General features: G+C 55.1%; 1 protein-coding gene across 1 annotated transcript; it reads left to right on the top strand.

Moving 5' to 3' along the window:
* Window positions 1–527: 527 nt before the first annotated feature.
* On the top strand, window positions 528–5,685 carry LOC132568274 (uncharacterized). Its single transcript, XM_060233954.1, is given in 5 exon segments — window positions 528–1,016; window positions 3,348–3,402; window positions 3,405–3,822; window positions 3,946–4,455; window positions 5,238–5,685. Coding segments are annotated over 5 exon segments (1,920 nt in total).
* The last annotated feature ends 6,584 nt before the right edge of the window (window positions 5,686–12,269 follow it).

Below are 12,269 nucleotides of genomic sequence, written 5' to 3'. Positions count from 1 at the left end.
GCTGAGGCTGTTCCTCTAAACACCCCTCCCACCCCACCCTCCTTTCCCTTGGGCGCAGGGAGTCTGTGGCCAGGGCAGCTGTTCTTGGGGTTGGACTTGGCTTCTTGCCGGTTTGGTGAGAGTCTGGGGGACGCCTCCTGTAATGTATGGCGTTCGCAGAACGCAACCATTTCATAATAACGCAACAGCAAATTAGCGTTAGTCCGCCCAGCAGCGGAGGCAACTGAGAACATCCAGGTGCCTCCGCGCGGGGCGCTGCCACCCGCCAATCACAGCTAGTGGTGGGAAACATGGCTGGCCTACATTGGACGGGCCAGCAGGAAGAATAGTTCCGGTGCTGTATATATGCGGGGCCCGGCCCGCGTGTTCTCTCTCTTCCATCTTGTTTTGTACCATGTAATAAACTACGTTGCCCTACGCTTGTATCCGCGACTGGTACATTACAGTGGTGACGAAGGTGGGATGCTAGCCTCATCGGCTACTACGGAGATCTAGGGCAACCACGGGTCACGACCGCCGCCGCCGCCATGGCAACCCAGCGCGGAACCACCGGCTACATCGAGACCTTCGACCTCGCAAATCCAGAGGGCTGGGAGTCCTACGCGGAACGGGTTGAGTTCTACCTTAGGGCCAACAAGGTCACTGACGCTAGCATGAAGAGGGACGTTCTCCTGAGCGTCTGCGGCCCGGCCACGTTCAAGATCGCCAAGGGTCTCTCGGCTCCCGACCGCCTAACGGAGAAGTCCTACGAGGACATCATCAGGCTCCTCACCGGCCATTTCTCGCCCCAGCCTTCACGGGTGGCCCGCAGGTTCCTGTTCCACAGAAGGGACCAGGCTGCAGGGGAATCGGCAGCTGACTACTTGGCGGCCCTCCGCAAAATCGCCGGGAACTGCAACTTCCCCCAGCTGGAAGACACCCTGGCCGACCGATTCACGTGGGGTCTCCGCGACGAGAGGCTCCAGCAGAAGCTCTTCGCCAAAGAAGAGCTCACCCTCCAGAGCGCCTTCAGCGAGGCTGTGGCGTTCGAGAGGACCACCCGGACCTTCCCCAGGGCCAAGACCGAGACCGCCCACCACGAGGAGCTGGAACCCGAGCACCCGGATGAGGCAGAAGCCTTCCAGATGCGCCGCCCCACAGGACCAACCGCCCGAGCTCCGCAGCGCCCCCGAGCCAGCGAACGGCCGAATCAACGCACCAACGAAAGGACCAAATGCGCCAGCTGCGGCGACCCCCACGACCGACGGGACTGCCAGTACCGGACCTGGGACTGCAGGAGCTGCGGAAAGACCGGCCACATAGCGCGGGCTTGCCGAGCCAAGTCCTACCGCCCACGGCCAACCGCGCACCACGAGGCTGCCGAGTCCCACTCCACGGCCTCCACCACACTCCAGGTACTGAACTTGCCCCTTACCACCCCCAACAAGATCAAGATGGCGGTCCTCATAGAAGGAGCCCCCTGCCTCAGGGAAGTGGACTCAGGCTCCTCCATTTCCATAATCGCGGAGGAGACCCTGAGAAAGCTATGCCCCAGCCAGGGGGTGCAGCTGCGACCGGCAAATTTTATCTTGCGGGACTTCCAGAAAAACCCGGTTCAGATCGCGGGGTGGGCAAGGGTACACGTGGAGCGAGGGTCCTTCAGGGTCCCGCTAGACATCCTGGTGGTCAAGCGACCGCTTACCACCCTGTTGGGTCTTGCATGGTTCGGCCCCTTGGGAATCCGCATTGAGGTGGTGCAAACGACCACAGCAGGAGGGTTCGGGGAGGTGTGCAGAGAGTTCCCAGACGTATTTGATGGGTCGCTGGGTAGTTACAAGGGCCTGGCCATCTCCCTACCGCTCGACCCAACAGTCAGACCGATCCGGCTCAAGGCAAGGAGGGTCCCCTTCGCCCTGAAGCCTAAAATCGAGGCGGAGTTGGACCGCTTAGTAGCACAGGGGGTCCTGGAGCCGGTCGACTATGCCATGTGGGAGACCCCCATAGTGACTCCGGTCAAACCCAATGGGGAAGTGCGGATATGTGCAGACTATAAGTGCACAATCAACAAAGCGCTCCAAGATAACCCATACCCAGTGCCGGTAGTCAGCCACGTTCTGGCCGCCCTTGCGGGGTCAAAGATTTTCGGGAAGTTGGACTTGGCACAAGCCTACCAGCAGCTCCCGGTGGATGCCAAAACGGCCGAGGCACAGACGATTGTCACCCACAGGGGGGCGTTCAGGGTGAACAGGCTACAGTTTGGGGTCAGCGTAGCTCCGGGGATCTTCCAGAGTATAATGGATGCTCTCCTCAAAGGGATTCCCGGAGTCCAGCCGTTTTTCGACGACGTTTTAATCGCCGCCCCGGACCCTGAGGAGTTCAGCAACCGCCTCAGGGAAGTGCTCCGCCGTTTCCAAGCTGCTGGCCTAAGAGTAAAGAGGGAAAAGTGCTTGCTGGGGGTGCCACGGGTGGAGTTCCTGGGATTCGCCGTGGACGCGGAGGGAATCCACCCGACCGAGGAGAAAACCAGGGCCATCGTCCAAGCCCCAGCCCCCACGTGTAAAGCGGAGCTACAGAGCTTCCTGGGGGTTCTCAATTTTTACCACACATTCATACCCCACAAGGCGGCCATTGCCGAGCCCCTACACCGGTTACTGGACAAAAAAGCTCCATGGGTGTGGGGGAAGAGGCAAGCCGCCGCTTTCCAGGCAGTGAAGGACGTTCTGGTCTCAAACGCGGTGCTGCACCACTTCGACGAGCGCCTTCCGGTCATCCTGGCATGCGATGCATCGCCGTACGGGGTGGGCGCAGTCCTGGGACACCAACTACCGGACGGCCGGGAGGTACCGGTCGCTTACTATTCGCGCACACTGACATCGGCGGTGCGCAATTATGCTCAAATCGACAAGGAAGCCCTGGCCATTGTAGCGGGGGTCCACAAATTTAATGATTATTTGTACGGGCGCCGGTTCACAATAGTGACCGACCATAAGCCGCTCTTGGGTCTGCTGGCCCCAGACCGCCAAACTCCACAAATCCTGTCCCAAAGGGTGTTGAGGTGGAACCAATTCCTCAACTCATACACCTACACCTTGGTACACAGAGCGGGTAAGGCAATGGGCCACGCGGACGCACTCAGCCGCTTGCCGCTTCCAGACACGGGCCCCGATCCTGCCCCAGCATACCTAGTCATGTCAGTCAAGTCACTCCCAGACCAGCCCCTCCACGCGGCAGAAGTGGCCAAGGCCACCGGGAAAAATAAAACTCTGGCAAGGGTGCTCGACTGGGTGGTGAGGGGGTGGCCAGAAGGGGACATGGGGGAAGAGTTCAAGCCCTACAAAATGAGACGGGAGGAACTCGCAGCCCACAAAGGGTGCCTGCTATGGGGGAGCCGGGTGGTGGTCCCCTTCCCCCTCTACAGAAACGGGTCCTGGAATCACTCCATGAAACACACCCGGGCATAGTGAGAATGAAGGCCCTAGCCAGGAGCTATGTGTGGTGGCCGGGAATGGACGGGGAGATAGAAAAATGGGTCCAACGGTGCAGTGCGTGCCAGGAGTCGCGGCCGGACCCACCCAGCGCCCCGGCTACACGGTGGGAGACGACAAGGAAACCTTGGTCCCGGCTCCACATAGACTTCGCGGGGCCATTCCAGGGGCAGATCTTTATAATCATTGTAGACGCATACACAAAATGGTTAGAGGTCATCCCCGTGGGGTCCACCTCCTCCGCAGCGGCAATTAGAGCACTGCGCAGGGTCCTGTGCACCCACGGCATCCCGGACACCATGGTCTCAGATAACGGGGCAGCATTCACCTCGGGGGAATTCCAGGCGTTCCTCCAAAGGTACCTCATAAGACACATAAGGTCGGCCCCCTTCCACCCGGCAACCAACAGCCAGGCTGAGCGGATGGTTCGTACAACAAAAGAGGCCCTGGGCAGAATAGTGCAGGGAGATTGGGACCACAGACTAGCCGCGTTCCTCTTCGACAACCGGGTCATCCCAAACCCAGTCACCGGGGTCAGCCCAGCCGAGCTCCTCATGGGACGCAAGCTCACCACAAGGCTGGACCGACTGCACCCCGACCGAGCCTCCGACATGCGAGGATCCCCGGAGGTCAGAGACGCGGCTAGGGGGTTCTTCGCGGGGGACCCAGTGTTCGCCCGCAACTATGCTTCGGGACCAGAGTGGGTAGCCGGGCGGGTACTACGGGTCGTGGGGTCCCGCCACTACGAGGTATCCACCGAGGGGGGACAGATCCTACGCCGGCACATCGACCAGATGCGCCGCCGGACCCTACCAGAGGTACCCATGGAGACGAGGGAAGTGGCGGGGTCCGAGGAGCCACCAACAACCCCTGCGCAAGCACCAAGCCCACACCCGCAAGCAGAGGGGAACCAACCCCCAGAAACAGACCCACAGCCCACCGACGCTCAGGCCCCCGGAGGGACCCCGGAAACCGAAGCCGCCCCGGCACCGCAAGCAACCCCAAGGCGTTCCACACGGGAGCGCCGACCTCCCGCCTACCTCCAGGATTATGTCACGAACTAAGGGGGGAGGAGTGTAATGTATGGCGTTCGCAGAACGCAACCATTTCATAATAACGCAACAGCAAATTAGCGTTAGTCCGCCCAGCAGCAGAGGCAACTGAGAACATCCAGGTGCCTCCGCGCGGGGCGCTGCCACCCGCCAATCACAGCTAGTGGCGGGAAACATGGCTGGCCTACATTGGACGGGCCAGCAGGAAGAATAGTTCCGGTGCTGTATATATGCGGGGCCCGGCCCGCGTGTTCTCTCTCTTCCATCTTGTTTTGTACCATGTAATAAACTACGTTGCCCTACGCTTGTATCCGCGACTGGTACATTACACCTCCTTTGACTTCAACTCCCCTACTATCATATCAAGTGGGGGTGGGAGTGCACGAAGGGAGCCTTTGAGTGTCTGTGGGCAGTCATTTCTCCCCCTTTTTGTCCTGTGCTCATAGATGCAATTGGGATGGCACCCAAAAAAGGGCAGGGCAAATCAAAGGGCAAACAGCCCGCCCGCCCACCCCGTGGGCGGGGCCAGCAACAGGCTCCAGTTGAAGAGCCTGGGCAAAGTGAGCATGTGCGGCTGGCCATTATGGGTCAGCTGGATGCCCTAGAGCAGGAGAGAGTCGCTAGGGGCGCTCCAATTTGGGAGGGACGCCGCCGGGCCTCCGGCCGGTCGGCGCGGCTGACCTTTGAATCGGAAGTGCTCGCACGTCTTTCTGCCTTGCAGGGTGGGCCAGCTGAGCCTGAATCACCGCTGGAACCGGACCAGGAGGAGGACCCTGAGGAAGGCCCGTCGGGTGCGGCATCGGGCGGCAGCGCATCTGGTAGCAGTGGGCAGCAGACCCCTGGTGGCGCTGGTGTCTTCCCGGGTGAGCCCCTTCTTCAGCCAAGTCAAGGGTGGCCGTGGGGCCCCATTCAACTTCCTCCCCCGACGGCACCGGGTGGGGCAGTTTGGGGTGTCGGGCAGCCAGGAGTTAGCGAGCAGTTGGGTCCTGTTCAGCCGTGGGCTTGGGGTTTTCATACAACAAGCCCGCTGCCCAGTACGGTCTTTGCTCCAGTTGGCCAGCTATTGCGCCGCCTGCTGTTTCTACACCTCCGTCCACCCCTGGTATTTTGCCGTGGGGCGGCCAGCAGTTTGCTCAGCTTCAGGGGGCTTGGCCGGTGGCTCAGGGTAGTGGGTGGTTTTATCCCCCTAACCCTTATGCTAACATCCCTTTCCACATCCTCCCGTATGGTGATACCTCTTTGCCTCTGGGGGATCATCTGACAGCTGCTACACGTGAGAAAATTCTCCGTGGTGAATACATGGACGTCTTCAGTCTCCTGTTCAGAGAGCTCGAAAAGAAAAGTAAAGACGAGCTCAATGACAAGGAGAAGGAGAAACTGAAGTGGAGGAAAGTTGATAGGTCCTGGGCAAATTGGTTGCCTGGATTTTTGATATATGCTGGAGTTATTGCAAGAGCGCAGCCGGCTCGGGCGGCGGCTCTCTTTCAGTATATAGACATTGTTTATTGGGCGTATACGGACTTTGACGGTGCAGCATGGCTGCAATATGATGAAGCTTTCCGTATGAGGGCCGCAGTTAACCCTGGAATGCCGTTGGACCAAATAAACCAGCAGCTGTGGCTGCAGCTGATGTCCCCAGCAAAACCTAATGCCGGGGATAGGTCCGACAGTGGCCATCTAGTGCAGAGGGTGCAACAACAACAACAGTCTTCTACAGGGGCCCGCGTTACCGCGGGCCAGTCGGTTCAAACCCGGCTGCTATGCTGGGAGTTCGCATCCAAGGGTGTGTGTCCCAGGAAGCCCTGTAAGTTCCGACATGAGTGCCCGCTCTGCAGTGGGGCCCACGCCCTTTCGGCCTGCAGCAGATCTAAGTCTAGACCAGGCAGTAAGCGCCCCGGGGGCGGCGGGGGCGGTCAGCACCCCCCTGGAAAAGGGGCCCAGCCCCATCCGCCTGACGGCACTCAGTAAGTGGTTGCGCATATACCCGTGCAAGGCTGATGCCTGGTACTTGCAGGAAGGGTTCAACTTGGGGTTTCGAATTCCCTACCAGGGGCCCAGGGCCCCCTTCTTGGCGCCTAATTTACGTTCGGTTGTCGGGCTTGAGCACGTGGTCCGTGCAAAAATAGCCAAAGAATGTCTGGAAGGTAGGGTCCTCGGACCTTTTGATGCACCGCAGGTCCCCACGTTGAGGGTATCCCCTTTGGGGGTGGTTCCCAAGAAGGCAGCAGGTGAATATCGCATTATTCACCACCTGTCTTACCCTAGGGGAGCATCGGTGAACGATTCCATCCCCGAGGAACTATGCTCGGTGCGTTATACTTCCTTTGACCAGGCGGTCAAAGTGGTTCGGGGTTGCGGGATAGGGGCCAAGATGGCGAAATGCGACATCAAGTCAGCTTTTCGCCTCTTGCCTGTTCACCCCGGGGACTTTGAGATATTGGGTTTTTCCTTTGAAGGGAAATTTTACATGGATCGGGCATTGCCGATGGGTTGCTCGATTTCTTGTGCGGCGTTTGAGCGCTTCAGTTCCTTTTTGGAATGGGCGCTCAGGCACAAGACCGGGGTCAGTGATACGGCGCATTACCTGGACGACTACCTTTTTGTCAGTCCAGCGGGGTCTGAGCAATGCGCTAGGTTGTTGAACTCCTTTCAGGAGTTAGCCCTCGAACTCGGGGTGCCATTGGCGCACGAGAAGACCGAGGGACCCAGCACGGTCCTCACCTTTTTGGGCATTGAGCTCGATACTCTGCAGCAAACGTCACATTTGCCGGAGAGCAAGGTCGCCGACCTGAAGGTCCGGTTGGCCATTTTGAAGGGACAGCGGAAGGTTTCGCTGCTGGAATTGCAGCAGGTTGTGGGCCACCTTAACTTTGCGTGCAAAGTGGTGGCCCCAGGTAGGGCCTTTTTGAGGTGCCTATGTGACGCTATGGGTCGGTTGCACCTCCCCCACCACAGGGCCCGCGTTACTGCTGGAATGCGAGCGGACTTGGAGGTCTGGGAGGAGTTTTTGGAATCTTTCAATGGTGTTTCTTTCTGGAGGGAGGACCTGAAGATTGAAGCAGAGCTTCAGATTTCTTCAGATGCCTCCGGTGCCAACGGGTTTGGTGTATTTTTCAGGGGACATTGGTGCGCGGAGCAATGGCCCGTGGAATGGTTGGACAGCGGGCTCTGTAGAGACCTGACGTTTCTGGAATTTTTTCCTATCCTGGTGGCCGTTTGGCTTTGGGGGGAGCAGCTAGCCAACCATTCCGTACTTTTTTGGTGTGATAACTTGGCTGTTGTCCATGTTATCAATTCTTTGACTTCTAAATCTGTGTTGGTTATGAATTTGGTTAGGTTTTTTACCCTGCGTTGCCTCCGGTTGAATATTTTATTCCTGGCAAGGCACGTACCGGGTGTATGCAACGGGGTGGCGGATGCTCTGTCTCGCCAACAGATGGAGCGTTTTTGGGAACTGGCCCCAGAAGCAGATCCTTGGCCGGCGAAAATGCCCGTGAAACTTTGGCGTCTTGGGAAAAGGAAGCCGGTAGGGCCATTCAGTTGGCACTAGCTCCTAGCACCAGGAAGGCGTACGACAGAGCGTCTACTCAATTTCGGGATTTCAGGAGTGCGGCTGCACTGCCGGACTGTTGGCCGATTCCAGTGGAGCACTTTATGCAATTCTGCGTGCACCAAAAGGAGAGAGGCCTGGGGCTGAAATCCATTCAGGGTCAACTTGCGGCATTGGCCTTTGTCAGCAAGGCCCGTGGTTTTCCTGAGTTCACGGGTGATTTTAGGGTTAGGAAGATGTTCGAGGGCTGGGCCCGGGAGCGGGCCCAGCGAGTTGATGTCAGACAACCTATATCCCCGTCTGTCCTTCGTGGGTTGTTTGGGGGTTGGCCCCGTGTTTGTTCCTCACCTTTTGAAGCAGCATTGTTTCATGCTGCCTCGCTGTTGGCCTTTTTGGGGGCCTTGCGTGTAAGTGAGCTGGTAGTACAGTCCAAGGCTGATACTTCTGGGAGGGCACTCCAGTCCGGGGATGTCAAAATCACCAATAGTCAGCTTGTTCTGACAATTCGCCGGTCCAAGACCGAGCAGAGACAGAGGGGATCCGTCATCACGATTGGTATGTGTTCCATACAGGAATTATGTCCGGTTAGGGCTGTTCGTCACTACATCCAGGTTAGGGGGGATGTTGGGGGCCCTTTTCTACGGCATGATGATGGCTCTCCTCTCACCAAATATCAGTTTTGGAAGGTCACAAGCAGGGCCCTGGCCAGGTTGGGTCTACAGGGCGTCAAATTTGGGACGCATTCCTTCCGGATTGGGGCGGCCTCCACAGCCGCTTCTATGGGTTACACGCCCACCGCCATCCGGCACATAGGCCGATGGCGGTCGGCGGCCTATAAAACGTATGTTCGCCCTTTGGTCACCTAGTGGGTAGGTGGTGGGCCTGGTGGGGTGTATTGTTGTTATTATATGTTGACAGTTGTTTGTCTTTTCAGGTGCTGGTGCTCGTGGTGAGAGACGTCGTGTTCTCATCTGCGGGCACAGCATGGTTTTCTGGGCTGCCCATTTCGCCAGACGGTCTTCAGTGGGCACCCAGCTTGGCCTCAGTGCATGGGCTACTGTGGATTGGCTGGGTCGTCGGGGGCTGCGCTGGCCCGGGATCATGCCCCTGCTGTTCAGGGAATGGAAGGCACCACCTCCACACATTCTTGTTGTTCATTTGGGAGAGAACAACTTGGGGCTGCTGCGTGGGAAAGCTCTCTCCCAGCAGGCATTGGCTGACCTCCGGGAAATTCGGCGGAGGTGGCCTAGGGTTATTTTGGTTTGGTCGGCAATTTTGCCGTGCAGAGTGTGGAGGCATGCCATTTCGCCGGGCGGTGTTGAACGCACCAGGCGCAAGGCCAATCGGGCCATCCAGAAAGCTATGGAAGGGGGATTGGGAATCTTTCTCCCGCATCCAGCCATACGGGTCGAGCAGGCTGACCTGTATCGGCCAGATGGAGTTCATCTTTCTGATTTGGGCAACCGGGCCTTTTTAGACGAGATACGGCAGGGGGTGCGGTTGGCTCTGGGCCAACCGTTGGGGCGCTAATGCCTAAGCAGAGGCTTGGCATTGGCGGTGGCTGGAGGAGGTTTGGCCACAGGGTTTTCCAGGGGAGCAACTATGGCCTAGCACTGGTGGTGCGGTGGTCTGTATGAACCGTAGATGGGCTACATGGCTCAGTGCGGGGAATGCAGATCACAGGGAGCCTCACCTGGGCGGATCTTTCCACGGGGATTGATGCCGGCCCAGATGGTGGATGGCTCGAGGCCTGGCCGCTCAGCTACAACCCGAATATGGCGGGCTTGTGCTGGGGGCAGGGTGGCTCGCCGTTTGGACAAGGCGGGGTCCGGGGTTGGCCCCAGGGCTTGTCTGGCTTAGGTTTTCACCCCCCCTGCCAGTTACAGTTAATTAATGTTTTAATAAAGTGGCCCGGTTTAAAACCCAACACTTGTGTCTGCTTCTTCATTCCGACTAGGGGGGCAAAGAAGTGCTGGAGCTTATTGGTACAACTCATTTGCATATGCCACACACTTCTGACATCACAGGAAGGTGTTTTAAATTATATCAGCTTAGCTTCTACCTTAAAATGTTTCTTGAATTATAATTGTCATAATAAATAGTGGCATGGTGAAGATTTCCCTCTGTCTGCTTTATATATTTTGGTTATTTTCCCATTTTTTGTGGGGGGGGGGGATATTAGAAAGTTTGACAGATCCCAGGGTTCAGAAAATTCTCACAAGGGGGTTAAACAATGGAGCCCAGAAGCAAGTATGTGGGGGGCGGGGAGAGAAGAAAGAAAGAGCACAATAAAATTTAGATGTTCTGGAGCTCTGATCCTGTGAGCTCCTGTCCAAAATTCCTTTTTGGCTTTCCCAGGAATAACTTTTTAAAGGGATCCATATAGGTGGGACACTTTCAGACTTACCCACTCCCTCTATCCCTGGGGTGGGACCCATTTGAGTTACAGGCTTCCTGATCACTGGGCTGCCTACTGGGGTTTTCAGTCTCTCTATTCTTCTCTCCTGGATTCCTCTAAAGGGTTGTGTCATCAGTCCATGTGAACCTAAGAAGGCTGCCATCACCTTTGCCTTTCTCTCCCTTTCTGAGGAGCCAACTTGTGTCCAAAAGCCTGTGAGGTGCTGGGTGGTCTTTGCACTGTGTCTGGCTGCTCCTTTCCTGGCTCTCTTGTCTCCTGCAGACCGTGCTGGACTCCTGTGGCCTGTTACCAGTTGGTTGCCCATCCCTTACTCCAGTTTCTGGATGAGGAATCTATTTCTTGCTATGCAATCTCTGTGATGACCCCTGACTACTCTAGCTGGCACAACACTTCCTTCTCCAACTTACATGATCACTCTGGGGGACACAACAGACCAGTGCATGGTTCCTTCATCACCAGTGGTCCTGGCAGCCAAGGTATCCCTCATCAGCTCTTATGATGTCGCTGTGCCGCTGGCAGTAGTTAAGTATGGACAGTGTTATTTAGGACTTTTGCTTGATAAGGTCTGTATTTCAGTCAATTTGTTTAAAAGTGATTTATAGTTTATTTTAGTACCCTCTACATTCTGGAATTAAACTTTACTGGAATCAAGATTTTAATATTATTACATCAATTGTCTTTGGATTTGTCCTTTCTCAAAATAAGATAATTTCTCCAAGAAAAATGTCATATTTTAAATCTGCAGAATACATTTCTTATTAGCATAAATGGGTAATTTTAATAAATGTATGATTTTCATGCAGTGAACTTTTCTTAATGATTGAAAGGGCAAACTGAAAATAAACTCCAAACAAAATCCAAACAGCAAGATGTCTAAAATAGGGCATATAAAGGGAATAACATTTGAACCTTCTTTCTGTAAACGAAGGAACATAATTATGTTGACATTGGATTCAATTTGAACCACAGAGATAGCACACAAAGCCTGTTGTCACATGATATTCAAAAATCTCTAGCACTGCATGGCAAAAGTAATGGCAGTCAGTGATCAGAATGATAGGGAAATGACTGTTGGCATAAATGTACTACAATAACAATTGCAAAAAAAAGTTATGTTTTCTTTCATATACTTCATTTTACTTCAGCAGGCTTAGTGACTAGGAATGAATGTGTACCATCTTTAGTTTTATTATTATAATTCTAATCAACCTACTGCATGCCTCTAATAGAAATGGCAATTGCCACCCAATACACCAGTTAATAAAAATTCATATTTTATGAGAGATAAACCAGTTAATTGCCGTGATACAATGAACACATCTGGATAATGGAAATGTTTTAAAATTATATGATTCTACAAAAAAAGAATATGTGGCATAATGCATTTAGTAGAAATTATTTATTACTAGGCAGCTTGGTTGCAATGGTTAAAAAGTCAGACTAAAAAGGTAGTCCCCTGTGCAAGCACCAGTCTTTTTCAACTCTAGGGTGACGTTGCTTTCACAACGTTTTCACGGCAGACTTTTTACGGGGTGGTTTGCCATTGCCTTCCCCAGTCATCTATACTTTCCCCCCAGCAAGCTGACCTCAGAAGGATGGAAGGCTGAGTCAACCTGGAGCCGGCTACCTGAACCAGCTTCCACTGGGATCGAACTCAGGTCGTGAGCAGAGGTCTATGACTGCAGTACTGCAGCTTTACCACTTTGCACCACGGGGCTCTTAAAAAGTCAAACTAGGGTCTGGGAAATCCAGGTTTTAATCCCTACTCTGCTATGGAAGCTTGT

This window comes from Heteronotia binoei, chromosome 1, assembly GCF_032191835.1.
Source record: "Heteronotia binoei isolate CCM8104 ecotype False Entrance Well chromosome 1, APGP_CSIRO_Hbin_v1, whole genome shotgun sequence".
NCBI lineage: Eukaryota > Metazoa > Chordata > Lepidosauria > Squamata > Gekkonidae > Heteronotia > Heteronotia binoei.
This window is presented reverse-complemented; position numbering and strand designations above follow the sequence as displayed.